The sequence below is a fragment of the Aaosphaeria arxii genome (genome assembly GCF_010015735.1).
Source record: "Aaosphaeria arxii CBS 175.79 unplaced genomic scaffold BU24scaffold_3, whole genome shotgun sequence".
Lineage (NCBI taxonomy): Eukaryota > Fungi > Ascomycota > Dothideomycetes > Pleosporales > Aaosphaeria > Aaosphaeria arxii.
Genome location: NW_022983476.1, coordinates 4166816 through 4191480, shown reverse-complemented (window position 1 = coordinate 4191480; position 24665 = coordinate 4166816). Strand labels below are relative to the sequence as shown.

Sequence of the window (24665 nt, the reverse complement as noted above, 5' to 3'; positions counted from 1 at the left end):
CTCGAATATTGCCTGTTCGGTCTACGAATGTACCTATTTAGCAGTTGGGTGGGGGGGATCGGTGAGCAACCAGCGCCGGGGCGGGCAGGTTGCGCGAGAATGGTCGGTGAGCAGACGATTAAATGATGGGTTTGCCGGGGGGGAAGGGTTTGAATTAATTGAAGTTAAGTGGGGATAGGTGAAGGGTTTGGGAATTATGAGCGGTGGGAGTAAGTCTATCGATCGAATTTAATGTGAAGTACTCCGTAACTAAGTAGTAGTACTACTGTGTACTGTGTAGATGGTGATAGTGATGGCCATTAGCTATGGTGCGATTTGATGCGATTCGATTCGATTTGGATGGGCATTGCCACGCGGCGCGCGCAGGGCGGCAAGGACAGGCCAGGCCGCCTTTTTCCCACGTCCAGGTCCGGTGACCTCCCGCCCCCCTCCCCCTCCGTCCCGAACGTTCGTATTGGAGGTTTTTGGCGTTGGAGCGAGGGAGCGGGAGGGCTTTGGGATGGCGCAACTTGTGGAGGGGAGCTAGATCTAGAGCCGGGAACATTGTTGATAAGTCTAGGCGGTAGTTTGGCTAGATTGTAGATAGCAGATAGTACGAGTAGATAGCAAACGGTTGACAGGAAGAGTCTAGACATGTGATACTATGGAGAGGAGATGCATGGATGGGGGGATGCTAGAAGGAACAAGGAAGTATTGGATGGAACAAGAGGAATAAGGGATGGAAGGAATCAAAGGGAAGGGGAAACCTGGTGTTGCTGAGACATTGAGAGCATGATGGTACAAGAAAAGGATGGGATAGGACAAGATAGGATGAAATAGGATTTAGGATTGAATATGTTGAGATACAAACGAAGATCAAGGGAAAGGCGGCCGGAGTGGATGGAGTGGAAGCAGTCGAAGGAGTGGGTTCCTGCAGAACCGGAAAAGGCAGTTGAATCGAGCGACTGGCTTCGAGTACTCAGTAGTCTATCTTCAACATTTCCGGTTCCATCTCTCTTGTATCACTGCAACTTCTCGTCTCTGCTTGATTCCTAGGTAGACTACAGCTAGAGAGTGAGTATGACAAGTGCATTGATTAATTCTTAGCTGCAGTTGTGTTGCGTTGTGTTGTGCTGCGTTGCGCTGTGCTGTTCTGTGCTATGTGTCCCAGTCCCACTATGGCTTTGCCCTGCATAGATTAATTGATTGATGGGACTGTCAATTCAAGTCAAGCGGCATTGATCCAGTAGAGAGATGGTATGTGTGAGCACATGAGAGGACCGCCCATCCTATCCAACGAACCAAGAGAGTAGTAGCAGTAGGGGTAAGGGATACCAAGTATTCCTAATCACCTTTATGGAAGCATGGATGGATGCGTTGTACAAGATTCTTCCCATTAGCTATTATTCTTCGTATGCTGTAGGGAGTACCTATCCTGTATGTGTGTTTCGCTGTAATAATGCTGTCCATGTCTGTCTTCTTTCATTCTTTATTGCCCAGGCTAGTACTCCGTAGAGCCCAAGGTCCAGCTCTCGGATGATGGACGCATTCGAAGGGCTGGCCATGGTGGTAGACCGACCGTGGGGAGGACTAGCAGCCTCTCCAGCTTCTAGGCCTTTGTCGCTCTTCCGATGGATCTCGTCTCATCGATGGATGAATGGATGCATCGAAGGGATTTAAAACGTCAATCCTCAGTTTAGTCATCCTGCTACTAGGAAGAAGTAAATGGTCATACCAGGGAATAAGCAGTCATCACCAAGCAGCCGTTCGTTCCAGCGATAGATTAAGTCCGAGTCGTGCGGTGTGTTGTTGTGTATGTACGGTGCGGCGTGCATGAGCTGGCGGTCTAGGGGCATGCATGCCTATGAATGTTGTTCTGTACCGTACGGCATTGTATCAATGTATGCATTGTATGTATCTGGGTCTGTATCTAGGTAGGTATGCATGTATAGTATAGAACTATGTATGCACCTGTACTCCATGCGGTAGACTACTTGGGGATGGGACATTCATTACTTGCCGTTACTGGATGTTGGTCGGCCTGGTCGGCGGATCGCATGGACATGGGCATGGACACGGACATGGGCCTTGCTGGTAACACTTGTATTGCTTGTACTTGGGTCTTGGAACAGAACATTGTGCATATCATACCTAGTTTCTAGGCGTATTATATCCGTAAAAGAGTGGATGCGGGCGTGGACATGAACAGGGTCTGGGCTGTTAGCTGAGGTGGATGCCTTTGATGGTAGGGGTAAGCCTTAAGGGTGTGAGATTGAGGATGGCGAGGATGGGGAGGATGAGGCGAGGGGAGACGACATCAGGTAGGGAAGGGAAAGGAAGGGAAATGCAGAGAATAGAGGAACAGGATGAAGATGAGGATGGGGAACAGTCCGAGACGGGATAGGATGGGATAGGATTGGGATGGTCACAGGTCACATTGTCACCAGTCATCCCCAAGTGGTCATCATCAATTATCCTCGTGGTTGTGGCTGTAGCTGATACTCCGTAGTTGGAGCTGATACTGCTCGTTACTCCATTCATTGATGTTGCTGCTGATGTTCTTCATGTTACTTATTACTCCTGGTTAATGCTGCTGTATCAATAAAAGACAGTTCATGTGCCTTGATGCTGCGTCACCTTGATTGATCGATACTTGATGCTTTATTGATTCTTGATTCTTTTGAATACTCTTGTCTCAATCATCCTTTTCCTCTTCACCGTGTCTCTGTCCTCATTACTCTCCAACCATAACCATCTCCATCTATATATCTCTATCTCTTCCTCGAGTCCCTCAAGTATTCCCAGGTCTCCTCATCCTCCTGTCATATCCTGACCACTTCTGTGTTGCTACTCCACTTCCATTGCACTAGTTAAACGTATCTCTGACTCCGACGTCTCCATCGTCTCCATTGATCTACATCCTCTACCTTCCATCACCTTCCACTTCTCGTACTTCCGCAATCGCTAGCATTATTGTTCAATACAAACCCGACAAGCAACAGAACAAACAAGTCTCCCAAACAATTCCAGCATTTGAGAAAAGAAGGGAAACCAGAAGTAGCCTACGAATTCAACTACGACTACGATTACGACTACGGCCAGGAGCACGCGAGCATCCAGGATCATCGTCGTTGTCATCCTCCTCATTCTCAATCTCCGTCTTATCAATCAATCCACCAGGTAACCAAGTAATAACCAAGCATCCTCGTCCTGGTCTTTGCCTGACTTCGCCTCGCCTCGCCTTGACACGACGACGACTCCCAGCATTACCAACCTTTCCCAAAACCTTACCAAAACCTTGCCGCCCGGTCACTTTGTCGCCGCCAGCTCCAGCACCAGCGCCAGCGCCAACACCGACGCCAGCACCAAAAGCCCTTTAACGCCACAACGACATCATCCTGACCCTCGTTCCTCTTGAGTCTTTGCAGCTCTCTCTCGTCTCGGTCTCGCTCCCCCAACCGATTAAACCCTTTGAACCTTGTAAAAGCATTTTGCCCTTTGACTCCCCCAACCATTCGATTCGTACTACGAGTACTTATCCACTCTATCCTTCCACCTGACGCATCCGCATCCGCATCCGAGCTTCCTTACCAACGTTCCTCCCATTACCGCTGCTACCACCACCACCACCCATCTACTCTACATACCTACCTAGACACTACTACCACTGCCACTGCGCATTACTCACTACTGAACTACTACTAATTACCTCCTTTGCCTCCCTCTACTTCTACTCTCTTTCTTCCCTTCCTCTCCTCTCTCCTCTTCTATTCTCCTTTCCTCAACTCTGTCCACTACATCCAACCTACCACATCCACTGCAAACCATACACGTTCGCATTCACAAACCCCATAACCACCATCACCAACCACCACCAACACCACCAACACCACTTCACACACCCGCCTTCAACCATGCGTCGCACATCCAGCATCTCGAGCACCGCCAGCTCCGAAGAGGACACCATGCAAATCTTCGTCAAGGACGTTTCTGGAACAAGCAGTACGTTACACATTCTCCCCTTATTCTGTGTCTCCTGTCACCTCACGTTGCACGGCATCGCATGATTCCGATCCTCGGAACTGCGCCGTCGGCATCTCCGCGTGCGTGACCAGACCATCACCACATCCCTTCGCAACAACGACACTGCTGGCGTCCCACCTCATTCATCTCTCTCGTTTGAGATAATAATAAAACAATAACTAAGACACATGATGCTAACGGATAATCTCTACAGCAATCCCTCTCACAATCTCCCCTTCAACCTCAATATCCACCCTGCGCACTCTCCTCGCCCTCCGAACCAACCTTCCGACCGCTGATCTCCGCCTCGTCCACGCTGGAAAGCACCTCTCATCCACATCTACCACTCTCTCGGAATACGCGATCCCGCCAAACTCCACCCTACACCTAGCCCTCCCCATGCGCGGTGGCATGCCGCCCAAGAAGATCCGTTGCAGTTTCAAGGACTGCAAGGACCGTGCACAGCCCATCGTCGGCGACTGCGGATTCTGCACAGGTCACTACTGCGGGAAGCACAGGCTCTTGGAGGATCACAAGTGCGACGGTCTCGAGGACTGCAAGAAGGAGAGTCACGAGAGGAATGCGGACAAGTTGAACAGCGAGAGGACTGTCGCCATCAGGGGCGTCTAGATCCGTGCGTTACGTCACCGCCCAACCATGTCTCTTATCTTATCGCCAACCACAACATCGCGGAATGGGAACGAAGTGGAGTAGAGCGAGGGAAGACGATCAGACGACAAGAAGCCAGCCGCACTGCGTCACCTTTATTATCAGGAGGTGCGCACACGTGCAATCTTTGGCTGGCGGGTTTAAACGTTTTGCGTATAGACAAGACCACCTTTGTCCTATGCAGCACGGTGAAGAAGACAGACGATATTCCACGGTTCTACCGTTCTACCGGGTCGAATTCGTTTACCGATTTATATCGACGGCCGGTTTTGTTTTTAATGCGAATGCGATGCGATGCGATGCTTGCGATGCCCGTGCTAATGGTAATGCGACGGGGTTCCAGGCGTTGTTCCCTTTACCATCTGATTTTCGTTCACTCTTCTAGGGATACTTTTTCATCGACATCTATCTACTGTTGCTTTTTGTATCTATATGCGAAAAATGGATATCTAGCTCGAAAACTTGGGCGATTCCAGCCAAGGGTATATTTAACCATTATTTATCTACTAATATACATACCATCATCTACACAAGACAAGTCTTTCAGCTACATTGCGCATCTTGAAATGTCCCGATCGTTCCGAGGTTTTCCGCGTGACGCAACATGTCTGGTTCCGACCATCCGCGCAACCAACAACCATCATCACCCATTCGTTTCCCTTCGCACAAACAAATTTTCAGAATGTCTTATCTCGATGCATCATCAATATTGCTATTAGTCTAGCTTCACGCACCATGCCCTACACACCACACGACACACATCTCCGCGTACCATCCTCTCCCCCAACCTCGTCTCCGAAACACCACACGAACAGATATAGTTAACATATTTCCCCTCTTAATCAAGTCCCGCACGTCGAAGGAAACCTCACATATGCACTCTCGCCCCTCTTGAATTTGTCTACATTCTTAAATCAACTTACTAGAACGAACCTTAGACCCCTCACATTAAGAAACTCCACGTCCTCTGTATATCTCTACATGGACAGACCACGGCCAACACGTCCCTAGGAAGTCAAAAGCATCGATGACATGAATTTATTCCTTGAGAAATGCTGAATGGATGGATGAATGATGGAATGATACGCTTGTAACTTCTGAATGATCCATTTAACAACGAAAAAGATATGGAAAGTCGAAATGTAAAATGTGGAAGATAGCAGAGGACGATGGTGGGTTTTCGACGGTTTAGTACAGCTGTGTATGCGTGGTACTTTGTAGGGTTCGGTACCTAGGTACATATGATGGTTAGGGGGAACAGATCCGCATAAAGAGAGATGCTACAGAAACACACAGGTGCTTGGGGAAATAAACGAACGATGCCAGACATAAGCAATTGGGGTTCATGATGAGATACATGAGGAGGGCGGTGGGTTGGGGTAAATATCTACATGCCTCCCACTATTGTTACAATCACCACCGAAACCCCCTTGTATCCAGTAAATACTATTATATTATTCAATATTTAAATATAATAAGAATGTTGCGAAGACTTAAGAAAGACTTTTAGTGTTCTGTTATTCTGCCCTCTATTATATCTCTGTGGTCAGTCAAAGAACCTTATGAGCCTTCCTGAGACTATTGCCGGCTTCCACCTTAGGCTGAGAGCCATTTCTCGGAAACAAAGGAGTGTACAAGCTTGTAATAGTTTTCAATGTGTTGATTCACATTAGGTGATTGCAGTTGTGAACATCATCAAGAAGACTGTGTCAATGATGAACTCGAGTCGATCTGTTGGTCGTAATGAGCTCTACGGACACACTTCGAAGATTCTGGCCATCTTGAGAAATTTCCATGTGTCAGATTGGGCTATCCTATTGAGTGAGTGGAAATTTGCATGCAATGATGGTCCACAACAAAAAAAATGGTTACGACTGATACAGACCGGTTTTCCCGTGCCTATAGACTGTTAGCATTATGACCTTCTGGCTCTGTTTAGTAATACGTACTGTTTCCATTTGCTGTTAGTAACTTCGGCGTTCAGATAATGCGAGAATAATCTTACTGTAGCGCTGTTGTGCATCTTTGCAGTGTTTTGCCTTTTAAGAACAGTAGGTAGAAAGTTTATATGAAGTTTCTACTCGCCTAACACTGGGCTGATAGCTGCCTGTACATAAGGTTTGCGGTTAGTAGTGCGGGCAGAATGCTTAAGGCTGCCGCCTTCATTAAATGACTTGTTAATGCTAGCTAATAAATATGTCGTTTATTGCTTTCCTATCTAATTGCTGATGTTTGTTGCTGTTGGTTAGTGGTTAGATCTTAGTTTAACTGCTTCTTCTTATAACCACGAGTGTTTAAGCTACCTAGAGATTATAAGTTTATTTTCATCTGGCTGCCTGTGTTTAGTGTGTGCTCTTAATAACTCTTAATACTGTTAAGAGCTTGTATGTAATGTTTATTAACATATACAAGCTACAGTACGCTGTCCAGGATCAAGGATAGAGTGCAGTAAATATCACAAGATTAGGACAATGAAGCTAAATACAGCAGTGAAAATAAATAAATATGTTTTCTCTAACTAGCACGCCACTCTTTTAATATCGTCTTTAATAGCAGCGCATCTTTAAGCTTTCATTTATTGCACAACGAATAGAGATATATATTCTATCGCAGAGCCTTCTTGAAAAAACATGATTATTTTCTGCGCCCCCCCCCCCCACCTCGATCTCCATCGAGCTTCCTCAAGGAAAAATGTGAGCCTCGTCCTAGCTCACATCATTCTCGTCATGCAATATCATCTTCGTCTCATGACAATTCGACCTTAACTAAGTTTCCTCAAGGAAGCACGTGAGCTTCCTCTCATCTTTATCCCACAACAATTCGATCTCAACTAAGCTTCCTCAAGGAAGTACTGGATATTTACCGAGCTTTATTCGTAACTTTTTAATTCATACCAGGTCATTACTTGAGATTATTTGGGAGAGTAAATGTCCAAATGTTTGTTATTGGTGGTGGTGTGTGGTCGATAATTATGGAAGGTACGCTTAACAAACAACATCTACTCGCATCTTTAACTGTCCCCTTCCAACATCTACTACCAGACAGCCGCCTCCAACAAAATAGCCATGACGAAACGGGACCGCAATAAGGACCGAGATTCTGGAAACACGTCGTTCAATATTCAGAGGGATGGGTTCAGTACGACTGTAAATGTGACAGTCAACGTTCAAAGCATCCCAAACCAGACCAACCATCAGACCGAACCAACATCCGGAAACAAGGCGAACCGGAAAAGGAAACCTCATCGGCTAAACAAGAAGGCCAGGAAAGCCCTCAAGCTGGAGAAAGAGAGACAAGATGCAGCTCTCCAGTCTGATGCCGCCCAGGTTGCTGGGGGTTGGGACTCTGATAATGCGTTTCTGGCTGGTGAGTAGCTGATACCTCAGCGTTGAGTATGAAACATGAATTAGGCTTGCACGTATATCCTCAGATGGCCAGACGCACGATCCCGAGTCCTCCGCTACAAGACCGTTCCCAGATGACAGAGTGGATCAGGGTACAACACCTTCCTTAGGAGCTCAAATCAGCTACGACACAACACCGCTCCCAGATGACAAAGTGGACCAGGGTGCAACACCACCTTCAAGTGTGCCGTGCCCTAATAACAAGGTTATGTTAGGAGAACAAGCAAACGAAGGATGTGTCAAACCATGCAAAGGTCCAGGAGATGTTGCCATTGCTACAATATCAGGTCATCACAACAGCAACATTGATCTTGATAACATCAACCCACTACTCAAATACTATACGTCACCTTGCAAAGGTCTAGGAGATGTTGCCATCACTGCAGAGTCAGGTTAACAAAATAGCAACGACAATTCCAGTAACAACAATCCCGGTAACAACAATCCCGGTAACTACGACCCCAGTAACGATATTCCATCACCAGACGATTATGGTACAGGAACCACCAGCAACCCTATCAAGGTCAAGGACACACCAATTCAACGGCTAGAAGTGCACATGCTCACGACGTATCGTCTAGAAGTGCAAGATCTCCTCCATGTGAGACTCACTTCAGGACCTACTGGTGACATCTACCGCAGCATACCAAGGATCCTTTTCAATTGTGACCAAATTGATCCTAATTGGGATGCTTTTCGGGTACCTATTGGAGATTCCGGAAGAACAACAATACTCACTATTCCTGATATCCTGTCTCTACAACCTCAAGGTTTGCTTACCATTGGAATCTTAGATTTTGCGATTGAGTTTGAGTGCGCCAGCGACGCAGATAAAGGAGCTGTGGCAATAATGTATGCAAGAGAGACTTACACTCTATTACATACAAAGAAGACTGGGACAGACCTAACACGACATCTCTCCGACAAGTACCCATTTCTTGCGAACAGCAGAGTGAAAAGGCTTGTAATGGTTTTTCATGTGTTATATTTACATTAGGTAACTGTAGTTGCGAACAGTATGAACTCAAGTTAATACATTGGTAGTCATGAGGGAAAGAAAGCCGTGCACATTATTTCATGATAAATATACATACATAAGGTTAATGATACTACCAGAAGTACATTCATATTTTAGGTTACTTGTGTCTACATAGCATAAAATCATCAACTTTACATGAATGCACAAGTTGAATACACGTCCATAAATCTTGTTCAATTCGTACAAACTCATGTTTCTTGTTTATCCACGTCCCCTAAGACTCCATACACTCACCATTCATGTTATTCTACAGATCAATCTACACACCTAGAAATATAAGAAGCGCCGTTTTTATACGAACGTTTCCCTTGCATACCACACACGATTACAATCACTTCAATCCTCTCTCAGACATTGTTGCCCACACCTCTTGTAACGACAAATGGAGGAAACAATCACAGCACAAGCTCACGAACCAGTCCACGACTACATCTGAATCACAGCCGTATAACCGCCCTCGCAAGATGCAGCTAACAACCTAACCCAATCCAACTCACTCAATCCTCTGCGCACTCCACGCTTGTAACCAACTCACCACGCATATGAAGGCCCGTTCTGGAATGCCAACCACGGTCCCTGGGAAGCCCCGCAGCCACATGTCCATCATTCGAATGCCTAGTCGAGACGCACGGTAACGGCGACGGTGATCGAGTTCGTGTTTGGTAGTGGATGGCGATGACGAGAACCCCTTCATCCTAGTGCCGGCGAAGATGCTGCTTCTCCGCAGACCATATTGGAAAGGGCACCTCAAAGCTACGTTTGTCAAGGACGCTGGGATGGCAGTTGTGCTTGATACTGATATATCCGCGTATCGACGTAGCGAATTAGGGCGGAACGATCATACGGGTCGGGGGAGCATGGGCTTGTTGGAAGGATAGGTTGCTCGGTGTGTATGGTACGAGAAGGGGGTTGCCTGAAGGGTGAGCTTTACAGGTTGGAGTACGGATCGCTGGACTATATAGGCGGATCTCAAGGTGTTTTCGTTTGAACAGAGAAAGTGCGGCATAGATGTGGTATTTAAAGTCTGGATTCTGAATAGGAGGACGAGGATCTGCGGATTTGATTGCAATGCATGGTTCTTGGGTTGATTGTACGTAACTACTATGGAAACTTTATTATACTTGGGCGAGGCGAGATCCATTGATACTATGTTCTCCTGTCGCGAAGAGGATAACATTATATCTAGTGGCGGCTGCAACACCGATCAAAAAGTTTGAAAGAGATTCTCTCGAGCTGTATGCGCAGTGTTCGACATGATGAAAACTACTAGCCTCAGTGGAGATGGCCTGGAAAGAGGCCTATTTTGAGCGCTGTCTCATTTTGATATCATACAGACATGATTACCAGACGTGTGGCGCCAGCGCGCAAGTGATAAACCTCAAGCAGGCCCTTAAAAAGGCGACTGATCGCACCAGAACCAAGCGGCTAGGATCAACACACCCACTCCATCATCTGTTCTTGTGATGCAAACAGATCAGCCATTCATGGGGAGCGGAACTCCCAGCAATCGGTACCGCTCGGTGCAATGAGAAACAAGCAATGCAGGCCGATCTTGTCGAGCATGGCATCTGCACGCCGCGGAAGGGCCTTTTTAGTTCACGACTAATTACTTTCTCAAGGGCAGCGGGGCGGAGAGGGGAGGAGAGGAGAGGAAACTCGGGAGAGGAGTGGAAATGTTTCGTAAGGGAAACTGGGGAGGCGGAAGAGTAGTCCAGTGCGGTAGGGCTTGGGCGTGGCATTGTCTTGTCGGCTTGGTTACCAAGGCCATTATCGTACGATCCCCAAAGCCACCCATCCCGTCTCGCCCACGCGATCTAAATAACATGCACGCATGTTTTTCTATGTTTACCTGTTTGCTACCAGACTCCTCGAGCGGGGAAGATATTTTGGCATTCTTTCCCGGTGTGGTATCGTCTTCCAGCGGAGCGGGGAGGAGTGGAGCGGAGTGCGATTTGATCGGATGGGACATGGGCGTTCCATGCGGTCCGATCCTCTTCGTATCCCTTACGTACCAGAATCAGGCCTCCCGGCCAGGATTGGAACGAGATGTCTCAACATCGCGAGTTGAGCGGAGCGGACAGAGTGGACTGAAATAGTCTGAAGAAGGAGCGATCGCATAAATCGTGTGCTCAGATTCGTTGATATTTTCCATTATATCGATGTACCAGCGGAGCGGGCGATGACCTGGGCGCAAGGTCGAAGCGGTGGATGGTGTCTCCATGAGAACAATTCGTTTCTGGGCATGCTATGGTCATCGATTTATGCTTCTTTCCAAGACGAATATGCTCTTTACTTTCCACCTACCAAGAGCAACCCAGAGTCCTAATTTGTTTTGCATTCCTTTTCATCTTGACAGGGTGTTGAATAGGGGTAGAAGAGTTAGCAGAACAGCAAATGCCCGCATGGACTTTCGTTTGGGCACCATTCGTCTGGCATGGCAATGCCACCTGCGAGGTTTCTTATATGAGGCGCTCTCAACAATTCAGTTGGGTGACTCACGTCCTTTTGGGTGTTGTTGAAGATATGGGTCCCGTGACTCGCGAGTGTACCAACCCCTTTTCCAAGACATTGTTTAAATGGTTTCTTTTGACATCTCATGACAGTCCGATGGTTCCCGGAAGGTTCTTCCCTGTCAAGATCACATGCCGAGGATTATATGATACTTACCCAAACCCAAAGGTGTGCGGTGCTGCGGTCCAAGACTATTGGTTTTGAGGCGCGAGAGATGAGGACAGCGACGCCCAACACCATGTGCGTTTGTCGTGTACTGGAAAGGGTTTGGTGAACACGGGAGGCGCATGTGAGGCGGATTTACTCGCACGGAAGGGTCCATCATCCGGGCAAGTGGGCGACTGGTTGACGCCTAGCGAGCGGTAGTGAATTTAGTCTTTCGCGATGCTCATTATTGAGAGTGCACAAACGCGGCTGATTAGAATTTTGACAGATTTCAAGGGTTTTGCAAAACCTGCGAACTGAATTAATCTGCAGGAGTCGTACGTCACGGCCATACGTCAAATACGAATGCCCTCGATCTAGATGATCGGATAGATCAGATTCTTCGAATCGATCATTGCCACATCGACGCAGCGTTAGCACTTGAGACCGGCGATGATGCCAGGCCCGCCCACGGGACGATACGGGTACTCCATGTCCGGAGGAATAAAGCGCGGGGAAGAGTGGTGAGGAGAGCGTGGGAGGGTGGGTCCTAGACTCCTAACTTCTTGGAAAGTGGATACTGACGATGGCTCAACTCCATCCATAGACTGCCGTACCCTGACCGGTTTTGTGGCGCGTTACGCGTAGTAGGAGGTCCGTCATGACACGGCCAAAATATGGGATTGTTTAGTTGTTTAGATAGTCCTGCTAGGAACATACTTGTTGGAAGATGGTGAAGTTTGTTTTGTCGATTTGCAGCGCGGGCTGTGGTTTTGTAATTACTGTACCTATTAGTCGTGGGATGCTAACGAATTTGATGACGGAGTATTACTTAGGAAGTCCACATTCAGTGAGGATCTACATGGGCTTATCGAAGAAACAATACCAAATCTTTGGCCGGCGCCGTGTAGTGACTCGAGACGATGGTGGGCTACGAGAATCATAAACACGCTTCTCACTCTTCAAGGGTATCTAGTCTGACACTAGAGGATTTAAAGAGTAGACCACTGTGATTGGGGTAGTGGTCGTGGTCATGGGTCGTGGTAGTTAGAGGTATGATATTCGACTACATAGTACGCAGTAATTTTGACTATTCACGAATCGGGGTCAGATCAAGCGGCCGAATCGGGCATGACGAATATCAAGACAAGGGGGCCACTTGCCAATCTGGGCGGTTCCTTGTCCCTTTTCGAGTCGCTTGGGAGGTTCTGGCAAGGCGCAAGGGGGACCCTCAAGCCTCAACCCCAAAACTCTCTTTCTCCCAACTCTCGTCGATCAAACCGACAATCCATCGACCATTCATCCATCGTCTAACACATTGCGTGCCTCTCCAACCATCTGGCTCTCTCTTGGGCCTCTTGCCGTGCATTCCACCCCTTGTTCGCCGCGGCCAAATGTCCACTTCTTCAAGCCCCCCATCAAGGCTGAGAATCTACGACTCGTCATCATTGTACCCATATTTTACGAGTAGTATTTGTTCCTTTTCCCAATGTTGGCCACGGCGCCTAGGCATGGGTATTTTTTTTTTGATGATTATCTGATTATTTTTCTTTTTGGGTTTGGCAATCCCTTTATTCGCAGTCCTCGGAATCCACTCGCTCTGTGCAACGCGGGATCCAGACACTCTGTTCCGCGTGTGTCAAGTCACTATCTACTGCGCGTTTAAGAGTACTCACTCATGGACACGTTGTTTTCACCCAAATATGCCGTCATTTCATGCTGTGTGCCCGCATCACACGAAATACTGGGAACCGTCTAGTACGATGCCGGTCCCCTATCTTTGCATCTCACCACTCCACTGAGTCTTCTGTTTGTGCGTCTGCGTGGAACAGCACAGGGCAGAAGCATAAGAGATCCCGCCAAGGCGTCGATCTTGCGACCTAGATTCGGACCTTTAACACCTAAGCTGTTGAGGCTGTGTTATGTCAAGAGATAACAGATGACCCATGTAATGATGATGAACAGACTTACACACATTGTCATGATTGCTTCTGGCTTCTTGGGCTCATGGGTACGTACAGTGTGGTGGATCTCGTTGCGACGCACCCCTTGGAATTGTGGCATATTGCGACACCATCCCATCCCTCAGAAGACAGTGCCATGAGGCCGAGAGTGTGCACCTCTTTGTAAGAGGTACTCCGTACCCGTTACCCGCACCGCAGATGTACCCAACCGTTCCCAATTTCTACTCCTGTGCTGGTCAAGGAAGGATAAACAAAGAGAATTTCCTCTTCGATGATCATTCCCAAGATGTTCGGACCGTGGCCGTCTTGGTTGTACTTGCAAATGATGTTGTTTGTGGTCCCTTTCTCCCCATGTGCCATCTCTTGATATTCTTTCATTTGGCTGTTAGATAGTGCCGAGCGTGTTGCAGACTCGCCATGGCCTCAGCGGTAGTACGGTACCCATTCCGAAGAGATGCACAGATGCTTGCACAAAGTCGCATCGATGAGCGCATGGATAAGAGAATAGAGAGAAAGAGTGCTAGGTCGGGAATGCAGTCACTTTCTTGGCTGGTGGAACCCTCTATGATATACAACACAACCCTGATCGACCAATCATGTCTCTCCCCTCGTGACCTCCCCATCACAACCCCCGATCAATAATTCACTTCTCCCCACCACCCACTTCCCTACTCCCTCCCGCCGCCGCCCCTATTTGCCAAGTCCTTGAGCCTCCCGCTCCGCTATTTCCCTAATCTCTCCATCTCTTTCTTTCATTTTCCAGACGCCTTGCGCCTGCAGCTGGCCAGGATCACATCGTCTGCTGGTGGGCTGTGAAACATCCCGAAGGCCTTCAACTGCGGTACACCTCCTATCAAAATGCTTGGTCCATCCACATGGATAGATATGGGCCTTCGCTGAACCCAATCTGAATGACCATGTTTCGCGGTAGAGGGGCCGCGGTCTCCGCTCCTTGGTCCACCAGGTTGGGTGGCTACACAGCAATTCGCAATTCCCCATCCAATTGCGGTACTCACCCTTCTAGTCCAACGTGATGGAGGAAGGCGAGAAACTAAGAGGAGGAAGAAAGGAGACCTACGCAAATATGGCTGTTGCATGTGAATCGTTGAGAGAGAGGAGATAAGCATCTGATGATATCGTTAACCACCAAGGACAAGACAGGGAGAGGCTGCCATTGTCAACTTTAACGCCATACTGTCGATTCTGGCAAAGTCCTCGTGATGGCCGTCCGTAATACAGTTCCTCTGGTTCTCAATTCACCGTCCGGTAAGCCAAGCGGATCGTGATAGTCCGCATCCACATCACTCACCATCATATACCTTGGCGCTTCCTGGCCCACTGCGTCCGAGCTCATTGTACAAACATTCACTACCCTGCGGAGTTCACATTGGCTGTGGACCTTCATTGCTTGGCCATTCTTGGAACTGTTTCCTTGCGTTGCTTGTGTGCCGGTCTCTAATTCTCCATTACACGGCCGGTTTGACCACCACGTCACCATGGCTCAAAGCCCTCCTGCCCGCGGCCACTACGGAGGCTAATTCAACGCGCGTGCTTGGGCACTGGTGGATCCTTAGGGGGGTTGTCTACTATCAAACAATGTCATATCTTTGCCTCCCCCGGATCTTGGTATCTAATCCAGAAATGCTCTTAAGCCTTCAAGCCCGCCCATCCCGAGCACTGGCTCACCATTATTGTCTAGCACATCTCTACCGCGTTCACATCGAGCGCGCCCCCTCCAACACATCAGTGTTGAGCACCCCTTCTCTCTGCATAACTATCTTCCAATTCCCAAATCAGGCAAGACGCCCTTGGTCATAACACAATTCAATACACATCAACCTCAAACCAAACGACAACCACAACAAAAATATGAATTCCACTACAAACATTGTCGATGCCCAGTTCTCCAATGAACGCGGCAACCAGAGAGATCAAAGGTTTAGCGTTGCAATGTCAAACTGCACCACCGAAACAGCGTCGATGGCCGAAGCTTCACTGGCCACCTCAGTCGACCCACACCCTGAGGAGCCCAATTGGCCTCGAAACTGGAGAGCTTACACCTGCTGGACCGGCTGCTTCTTTCTCATGTTCAACTCATGGGGGCTAGTCAATGCTTATGGAACGTTTGCTTCGTATTATGTAGGCAACTCGCTCCGAAACACTGGCCAGTTGGAGTTGAACTTGATCGGCTCGATGCAGTCCTTCTTGGTTTTGCTCTTTTCTACTCCAGTAGGTAGACTATTGGATGCTGGATACTATCGTATTGTCATCGCTACGGGTGCCCTCCTCGTCCCCGCAGGCATGTTCACTCTTTCCTTAGTTCATCCTAAAGATAAGGATGCCATGGCCAACTACAGTGCCATTCTATGCACTCAAGGAGTCATGGTGGGAATAGGCATGGCCTGTTACTTTGTTACAAGCTCTCAAGGTACGTCTTTCATAGTCGTTGGTTGAAGACAGGTGCTCACAGGAAGCAGTTGCCGCTACATGGTTTCCAAACCGGAAAGGACTGGCCGTTGGCTTCGTTGCCTGCGGTGCTAGCGTAGCAGGTGTTGTATATCCTACAATGACTCGTTACCTGATTGAGGCTTTGGGTTTCGTTCAGGCTGTACGAGTAGTTGCTGGACTTGTTTGCTTGACGTCCGCCTTTTCATTCTTCTTTGCTGTCCCCAATCCGGCACATACCCACCCTAAACCCCAAACTTGGTCGGCTGTCGGCACTTGGATTGACGTCGAAGCCTTCAAGAACAAGTCCTTTCTCTGGTTTTCCGCCGCAGTTGCCTTTCTCTTCTTCGGATTCTACCCTGTTTTCTTCAACCTTGAAGAGGTGAGCCCTTGCCATCCTATCAATAGGAATAATTGTGTACTGACTAGTTGCAGTGGGCCGCAGTGTCTGGTTATGGGACGCGTGATGGTTCATCTGTACCCATGCACGTCCAACAATCCAGCGACAAGCCTCTACAGACATTCTGGTTGCTCACCATCATGAATGGTGCCTCGACCGTTGGTCGCCTCACCATGGCCGCATTCTCGGACAAGACGGGGCCTCTCAACATGCACATCATCGCACAAGTCATCTGTTCCCTACTCGTGCTCATTCTCTGGTCCCTCGCCAGGTCGACCGCCGCAGCCATCGCCTTCTGCGTTGTCTTTGGCGTCTTCTCCGGTGCCGTCATCGGCCTTCCCCCAGCCTCGATGGCAAACGTCCTCAACTGCACGTACAACACGCCCTCTTCGAAACACATTGGCCACGCGAAGTTGGGACAGTGGGTAGGCATGATGTACAGCATGGCAGCCATTCCAGCCTTGACGGGCCCAGTCATCGCCGGCTATCTTGTCACCCAGTATTCCGACTACATAACCGTACAAGGCTGGGCAGGCGCCAACCTTATGATCTCAGCTTTCTGCATGATGGGCTGCAGGTGGACTCTCCCCTGCAAGGACGGCGAGCTTGTAGCGACCAAAGTCGCCCGCATGCGAGGAACGCTCCGCGACGTCGACGAGGACGAGAAGACGATCTCCGGTGGCTACGAAACAGAGAGCGACAACGAGGTCCGAAATGGCCTTTCCGAAGCCACCACCCGTGTCCCCTCGATGCGACAGAACTCGGATGTAAAGATTGCTGAGGTCGGCAACACCGATGGCGTCCTTGGCTCCGACAAGAACGTGTAAGCCATGGTCGCAGTCACCGACCTTTCAAAATTCCACCTCCCCATTGCCATCCCTTTTAGCCTCGGGAGGGAGGGGGAAATGCATCTCGGCGTTCTATTGGAGTTTGGTACGATACAAGCATCAGAGGTTGTTCTCCTTACTTTTCCTTCTTTTTTTACCTCAAGATTTCTGGTAACGACATTTCCTTATTTTCCCATCTGATTCACATGTAGTTTTCCTTGACACACACAGATCACACACGTGCTGGTATCCCACGATCATGTCTCTTTTCCCCTTATCTATCTCCTTCATATGTTGTATTGATCTAGAATATTTTCCCTTCATCTTCAACACGTCTCCCTCCATTTTGCTCCTCCCATGAGATGAACGAGCGTAAACGCGACGCAACACGGCGTGTCTACATCTAGTGTTCCTTGATAACGGCCGAAAAAAAAAAATTCAAGTCCGAATCCTTTCTATGAACTAGTCTGCTCTTCCGATCATGACCGTGACTTGACTCGCGATTTTCGCACTGAACCTTGATTGTATGTGGATATTCCCACTGGCTGGCTGGATACACTGCAGGAGTACATCGTGATGATCGACTGAAGAGCCTTACAGGTCCCCGGAAACCAGGTAGGTCAAAGTCACAAGAGCATAGATTGGGCACCATCGCTCATCGCTCTCTCAGCTAAACGAAACCAATTCTTTCGGTGTCTAGCACCCCTGGTTTCTGAGATCACTACAACATCCCCCGGGACAAGAAATCAATTCTCCACAGTTTAATCAACAAATCTAAGCCTGTGCTGCTGCATCAACCACCGTGCCCAAAGAGGTACAAGATTGAGGCACCTGAGGGGGCAAGGGGAACAACCTATATCACGGGGCACATATAGCGTGTCGTTGATATTGAGAGCGTTTACCGTAAATCACCTTGTACCTTAGGTATTGCACAGCGGACGCATTTGTCCTGATGATTTAGATTGGGGAGTGAGTGGGTCCGGGGTAATAGGGGAGCGAAAAGACGGTGGACACGGAGTGCATTCGGTACTTTGGAAATCTGAATATGGCCGGAGTCGTGGAGACTCCGTGGTTATTATTATGGGGTATATTATTGCAGCTACGAAGAAGTATATTGTCGTAGAGTGAGCAGATTTTTTATGAGTATGTCTTAGTTGCACCCAGTGGGTCGGTGTTAGATTGAGTAGATCGGACATCAGATCTGGCACGCCCATCTGGCACGCCCCTGCGGCATGGCCGCAATTCACCGGGCAGGTGGAAATGCGGACGGAGGGGTTGAAGAGCGGTTTTGTTGAAGCCTGGAGCCTCTCAACATCATTGTCTTAGTTTGGAACGAACCAAGGTTGGAAAGTCTGTGGCCATGGACAACAGCATCTGTGAATTCCTTCACCGTATGTATAGTTATCTTTTCTCAGCGAGCGACGTAAAAGTAAGCGTTTTGATGCCCCTGATACCTCAGCCTTCGCTGCCGCCCTTGGAAATACTTGATTCTTGCTGGGCACTATACTGTTCACGAATATTGTGTACTTGGCGGGCGAGCGAGGGCTGTTCTGTTTGCACTGCCGCATGCAGCGTCTCATCCGCCACCTTTTGTGGCTGCCAATGCGGTTGTTTTGTTTTCATTTTATTGACCCCATGGGGGAAGGGAATCGATGTGGTCCTGTTTCATTATCTTATGGTTGCAAGTACCGGGTCGGTTGACTAGATGATAATATGGTACGAGTACGGGTACGGCGTGCACCGGTTCGTGTTGGTTCCTATAAGCAGATGTGGCCAAGTCAACAACGATGGAAAAGAACACTGCCCGACAGTAATATGAGAGTCCAGTGTATCTGAATCTGTTCATTTGTCAAGATGCTGATCGACATCATGAGTACGTACCTTTCCTCCGGTTTGGTCGCTGGGCTCTTTTGGCCATGCTAGGTAATCTGGGGCAAAGTCCGCGCACGAGAGAATCCTGCGCATCGCCTGGTTCACTTGCAATAATCCAAGAACGTGAGCACCGATTCTTGGCCGACTTCGTGGGTATCTGGATGGGATCGTCCCTAGAAAACCCGGTTTGCTCTTGGCGGCTGCATAGTAGGAGTACGTATCCCTACAGGACATGTGTGGACTTTCGGAGAAAGCAAAAGTGGGAGAGGCCTGGCCCCCGATCTTTCATCTTGCAGTGATCCAGCGCGGAGGGATTGGATACAGATAGCAACACGAAGGGTAGGCTCTGACGTAGCTCACCGACATCAGTCCGCTCGAGTAACTGTAGTCCCACCTTCTGTTCGAATGAAATCGACCATGGTCTCAATACTGAATTCGGCAAAATCGTAATTTCAGATGGATATGCGTGTGCGTGCAACGGTGAGATCAGCATGCGCCATGGCGGACGATGAATGTTGCACCAGCTGACGCTGAGATTGAAAGCACTCACGGGACTTGGTCTATTCTAGCCGGCAGACCAAGCAACCCTACTGTCGCTCATCATGGGTCCGGCATAGACGAAGAGGCTCAAAAATGTGGTGCCCGTGGCTAAACCCCAAGTTAGATAAAGTGCGCGGCAAAGGCGTTCGCGAAGGATCAGATCCAATCACCCGAAGTCCACGGCTTGCTGGCTGGACCTTGCTCACAGATGCGAGACTAGGGTGGAGGGGACGGGGGTAACATTAGTAGTGGGCAAAGGATGTACCCCAGACGCTGCAAGTAAATTCAAGTGCAATGCTGCTAGTAAAGCGCAGTTGAAAATGCTAGATTGAACCCTCGCAGGCTTGGATAACAGGCACGATAGAATTGCCTTGCTGCAGAGTTGTATTGGAACATCACCAAGCCGGAATATGCACATAACTCGAAAAAGACAGCGTAACGGCAGCGATACTTGATCAGTGCAGGGTTTTCGCCCAACGCCATGAACCATGGCCTCTCGTATTCGAATCGAGAAATTCCTCTCCGGGTGTTGGAAATCATCCTTGTGCCGTGAGTCGGCTGGAATGTGCACACCTGGTGCTGGGTAAAGTGGTGTCATAATACCAACACATTGGACAAGACGGAAGAACTACAACCTGTGCACCAATCGTACACAACAAAGTAAGCAACTGCGACTTCGAATTGGAAATAGGGCAGTTGTTGCGGAGAATTAATAAAAGAGGATGGCAAGTGCACAGCTCTCGAGATAAACGAGATCTTGGATCCTTCCCAATCTTTGACGGTAAAGTGGCATGATTTTACCGCCAGAGAGGACTCTTGGAGGCTCCAAGCTGGAAGCTTCTACATATTGGCTTCCGTGAATGCAAAGTCTCGAAAAGTAGATACTCTGTATTGTAGCCATACGAACTGCAGGAAGATTTCGATGCATCCCGAGGGCCTCTGCACTTCATGTGGCCTAGCCAACGGCAAATTTTTGGTTTCTTGGTAGAATCTAGAAAAACGATAGAAGCCACTCAACTATGGTGGTTGTTTCAACGAGACAAAGAAATAACACCCATAGCCTAGCAGCTAGGCGTAATGGGCAACGGTAGTTCCAAGATTCGTCGTACCTCTAGGCAGTGAGAAACCGCAAAACAAAGCTTTTGATCTTCTTGATCAGCCCGAGACCAGGTCACACTCCGTTACATGTTCGCAAAAGCCTGTAATGGTGTTGTTTGAGCGCTGCATAAGCCGGTAGGATCTCAATCATCGAGATTTCGATATCAAATCCTGTTGACTCTGGAATGTGGAGTGCATACGGAACTGTACATTCAATACATAATTCTTGGGGAAATAGCCACAATTGATACGTCTTCAATGTGGTGGTACCGTTTGTAGCAACAAGGAGTAGCTATGCCCGTCTCACCTGCTGTATTGGGTATCATTCAGCGTATATCCCCAGTCGCGAGTACCTGAATACCTGCATGTCTTTGTCGGCGCCCCTTGTCGAATACCCTACTCAATGTGAGGGTTCAGAAAAGGCAAATTCCGTCTCCGGCAATTGAGATTTGTGCGAGAGGTGTCCATACCGGTAATTCGGAAGTGAGTGATTACAACTTGGCGGGCATTGAAGGCACAGGAGTTCCAAAGGAAAGGGCAGAGATATCCATGCTCCCACACTGCAATAGTCCGCTGACTATAAAGACTGGGCATCGGGAGGAAACCTCCACATTCCGCCCTTGATTTGGCCTTCTGCATCGGACTCTCGTCGAAGAGTTATGTGGGGCCAGATTCATATTGGGCAATGCAAGCCTCACGGTCATACTTGCATGGCGGACTAGCAGACCAGCCCCTTCATGGATTAAACGCAATGCATCCTGGAAGACAATAATACACAAGCTGCCTTGGATAGTGCACAAGAAAGCGATGCCAATGATGCTCCCATGCAAGCATTTTATTTTCAGATCGTTATCTTTACTGCGTGGTAAGAGACTGCGTGAATTATGACGATATCATCATTTGTGATTTGAGTAAGATAGTATATGTCATTGATGGACCAGGAGAACTATTGACAACCTGTAACTGGATGCCAATCAAATACTTCGTAAACTTAATGGTTCGAAACATGAGTGAAGCTTGATTTCTCACTCTCCGAGTGCCTAGTATGAGCTGGACTTACTCAGGAGGTGAAAGCTTGTAGATTTTGGCAGTGTCTGATCCATGTGACTATCTCCCGAAGGCCTTGGACAACACTTTGCAGATACTTTGTGAACCCCGAAGAAAGGTTTACTGAAGCCGGGACAAGACATTGGGCACTTATTGTATGCTCACGCTTTGACCCTTTTGACGGCGGAAGCCAAGAGCTATGCAGTGCGAGCTCCACTCGTCACACCGTCGGCGATGTCTCGCCGGTCTTGATTCGTAAGATGTTTGATCCTGATTGCCACACTCAGCCCCGTCGGGTGGAAATACGGTGGAAAGAAGTATGCAGACTTCGACAGTGTCTGGTAGAAAAGAGTGAGGAAGGGAAGCAGGCCTGGGCATCTTGGCATGGTGGGTAAATTGCCTCAACAGGCCATTCCTGTCGTGCAAAGGGATATGCTTCTGGATAGAGCGCTTGGTAGATTTCTTCTCAAATCGTGTGTGAGGGGAAGATTTCCCGAGGGACAATGTAGCAGGTGGTTCGTTGAAATTGGAGGGCTTTGCCAAGATGATGCGCGATTATCTGAATTTTCAAAGTGATAGGGTAGGTGTATTGGGAAAACTAACTCAGCAGAGGGGAAGAGATTGGGGAATGCAAAGATGAACAGGAGAACGATTAGACTTGTAAGAGAGACGCAAAGAAGCAAGAAAGATTTGTGCATTATTTGCACGAAGTGGACAGACGAAAATCATGACTGCAACGCTTCAGATCTTCAGAAAACGCCATCAATGCAAGTACGAGAAAGTACCTCATATCCGTAAGATAAGAACAGAAAAGAAAAGAACAGAAAACACCTACGCTAATCGGCTGTACAGTTGGAAGCTGCGACATGTGCAACTTGACTTTTGTTAGGACGAATCCCTGGTTTCGTACCCTTCTTTGAATTCGAGATACGTTAATTTGTGTGCAAAGCCTCGTGTCATTGGTTTCCTCGACTTGGCGTTTGAACTCCAGGTTTCTCGGTGTGCTCCGCAATCGCCAGGACGCTGGTCGAGCTCTCACTACCGTCGTCGACACTCATACCAAGTGTCCGTCGAGCGAATTCTTTTTGTCCCTTTCCAACCGAGCTGCTGCTTTCCGGTAATTGTGCCAAAGCTTCTCCATTCGAGTCTGCCGCGTTGCTCGCAGTGGTTGGGGTGATTTGCAACCATTGCACCGAGGTACAACGTTTGACGAGCCGCACGGTCGTTTCGTCGACAGGTGCAAAATGATGGCCACTAGTCACCAGCAGGTGTAACAGACGGAGGATGTCTTCGCGTTTGTAATGAGGAGGTTTGCTTATCTGGCTATGCGCCAAAATAGGATGCAGAACCCTGAGGTACGTATGTCTCAACGCATTGGTGCTAGCAGAATCGGAAGGGAGATCTATAAGATTGCGGAGGATGACATCGACCAGGACGTGTAAGTCATTGGTATAAAAGTACTCGGCGGTAGACGTGTTGCCGAACAAAAGGTATAGAACCTTCAGAATCAAGAGCTGTAGAGAAGTTTCGGACTCGCGATTCAGCAACAGGATGAGATTACACCCGAAAGTCTTGTAGGTCATTCCATGAGTGGACAAGGCTTTGATGACGCGGTTTGTGACACTACCACTGCCACTCGCATGGTATGTTGTTGAGGCTACTAGATACTGCTCGTTCAAAACCAGCTACCAAATTCAGCTGAGAAACAAGGATATGATTTTGGACGCTTCTTACCAGCACGCGAATCACAGGGTAGTGGTAGGGGTCTTCGGCGTCGTCCGAAACGCCCTCGATGATGTCCAGCAGGTAAAGAATGAAAGTATCGTCCACGGTCACTGGATGCCAATTAGCTAACATCCTCGAGTCTTATCGCGGCATGGCAAATCTCGGACTGCCATACTCGAAGATGTACGCACTTAAATCCTCCCAACTAAGCCGCTGTATTCGAGAAGACTCGTACATCAACTCGAGAAGCATTTGATGCAGTCGAGTATCTTCCTGCACGGTAGGACTTCGTATCAACTCCACCAGACGTGGAAATACGCCCTCCTTCTGCATCATCTCGAAAGTGATATCAGTTCCATTATTGCGACCGTCATACAAAAGGAACGCAGCGACCACGTGGAGAGTAGGATTATCGTCTTCCTGTATTTCGATTCAGCTTGGATGCAGTGTGACCCGCTAGCCTGGTATCCAGTACCTGCAAGAGACAGTAGATTATCTGTCTTCGCACATATTCCTTATGTGTATTGAATAGCTCGCCTTCTATGAGACGAAACGTGCATTTCGCCACGCTGTAATCCGTTTGTAGGTACTCGGCTGGCAACAGAGTCAGTGGTGCGGCGGGGAAATGGACGCTGGACGCAAGGCACATTTATAATTCGTGGTGACATTGAGATAAGAGCGCAAGGCGTTGTCTATGATCTCGTGCTCTTGACAGCGTGTTGACGTAATATCGTCGAGCTCTATGTTGTTTTGTTAGCTTCAATGCGGGCAGTAGTGGGGGTGCGAACCAACCGTCCCAGAATTGTTGCTCATTTTCGAGGTTGTACGATACCTCAAACGCCATGCTGAGATCGCGAGAGAATCTCCAAAATCATCGTACCCAGCGCTGTTTGCAAAAATACTACAGTGGGCGGCAGGACTGAGGTTCCAGATGTTGTGTGGTGTGTTTGTAACGACAACTGCACCGAAGCTGTACGG

At 48.5% G+C, this 24665-nt stretch overlaps 6 protein-coding genes across 6 annotated transcripts; 4 read left to right on the top strand and 2 right to left on the bottom strand.

The window, feature by feature from the left end:
* Positions 1 to 3694: 3694 nt before the first annotated feature.
* On the top strand, positions 3695 to 4791 carry BU24DRAFT_168974 (ubiquitin-like protein). Its single transcript, XM_033521476.1, has 2 exons — positions 3695 to 3978; positions 4217 to 4791. The coding sequence occupies exons 1-2, from the start codon at positions 3894 to 3896 to the stop codon at positions 4630 to 4632; spliced, it is 501 nt and encodes a 166-aa protein (XP_033386688.1). The 5' UTR covers positions 3695 to 3893; the 3' UTR covers positions 4633 to 4791.
* On the top strand, positions 4711 to 5534 carry BU24DRAFT_168979 (uncharacterized protein). Its single transcript, XM_033521477.1, has one exon. The coding sequence runs from the start codon at positions 4950 to 4952 to the stop codon at positions 5388 to 5390; it is 441 nt and encodes a 146-aa protein (XP_033386687.1). The 5' UTR covers positions 4711 to 4949; the 3' UTR covers positions 5391 to 5534.
* Positions 5535 to 7606: 2072 nt separating this feature from the next.
* Positions 7607 to 9108, top strand: BU24DRAFT_408271 (uncharacterized protein; the record flags this gene model as incomplete). Its single annotated transcript, XM_033525852.1, has 5 exons — positions 7607 to 7649; positions 7717 to 8037; positions 8102 to 8462; positions 8496 to 8927; positions 9093 to 9108. 5 exons carry the CDS (start codon positions 7607 to 7609, stop codon positions 9106 to 9108), a joined length of 1173 nt encoding a protein of 390 aa, XP_033386686.1.
* A 1454-nt stretch (positions 9109 to 10562) lies between these two features.
* On the bottom strand, positions 10563 to 11083 carry BU24DRAFT_408270 (uncharacterized protein; the record flags this gene model as incomplete). Its single annotated transcript, XM_033525851.1, has 2 exons — positions 10563 to 10928; positions 10964 to 11083. The coding sequence occupies 2 exons, from the start codon at positions 11081 to 11083 to the stop codon at positions 10563 to 10565; spliced, it is 486 nt and encodes a 161-aa protein (XP_033386685.1).
* Positions 11084 to 15713: 4630 nt separating this feature from the next.
* On the top strand, positions 15714 to 17656 carry BU24DRAFT_479759 (MFS general substrate transporter; the record flags this gene model as incomplete). The annotated part of the gene is made up of 3 exons (XM_033533096.1): positions 15714 to 16161; positions 16208 to 16560; positions 16614 to 17656. The coding sequence occupies 3 exons, from the start codon at positions 15714 to 15716 to the stop codon at positions 17403 to 17405; spliced, it is 1593 nt and encodes a 530-aa protein (XP_033386684.1). The 3' UTR covers positions 17406 to 17656.
* Positions 17657 to 22534: 4878 nt separating this feature from the next.
* Positions 22535 to 24651, bottom strand: BU24DRAFT_421328 (uncharacterized protein). The gene is made up of 6 exons (XM_033527702.1): positions 24480 to 24651; positions 24335 to 24427; positions 24163 to 24281; positions 23879 to 24107; positions 23697 to 23797; positions 22535 to 23647 (listed from the first exon to the last, which is right to left on the bottom strand). Exons 1-6 carry the CDS (start codon positions 24529 to 24531, stop codon positions 22919 to 22921), a joined length of 1323 nt encoding a protein of 440 aa, XP_033386683.1. The 5' UTR covers positions 24532 to 24651; the 3' UTR covers positions 22535 to 22918.
* Between the last annotated feature and the right edge of the window lie 14 nt (positions 24652 to 24665).

Coding starts and splice junctions, on each gene's coding strand:
- BU24DRAFT_421328 (XM_033527702.1), bottom strand. CDS start 24,531: ATGGCGTTTGAGGTATCGTACAACCTCGAAAATGAGCAACAATTCTGG. Junction 24,428..24,479: donor TGAGCAACAATTCTGGGACG/GTTGGTTCGCAC, acceptor AAAACAACATAG/AGCTCGACGATATTACGTCA. Junction 23,798..23,878: donor GCTTAGTTGGGAGGATTTAA/GTGCGTACATCT, acceptor ATTGGCATCCAG/TGACCGTGGACGATACTTTC.
- BU24DRAFT_168979 (XM_033521477.1), top strand. CDS start 4,950: ATGCGAATGCGATGCGATGCGATGCTTGCGATGCCCGTGCTAATGGTA.
- BU24DRAFT_168974 (XM_033521476.1), top strand. CDS start 3,894: ATGCGTCGCACATCCAGCATCTCGAGCACCGCCAGCTCCGAAGAGGAC. Junction 3,979..4,216: donor CAAGGACGTTTCTGGAACAA/GCAGTACGTTAC, acceptor TAATCTCTACAG/CAATCCCTCTCACAATCTCC.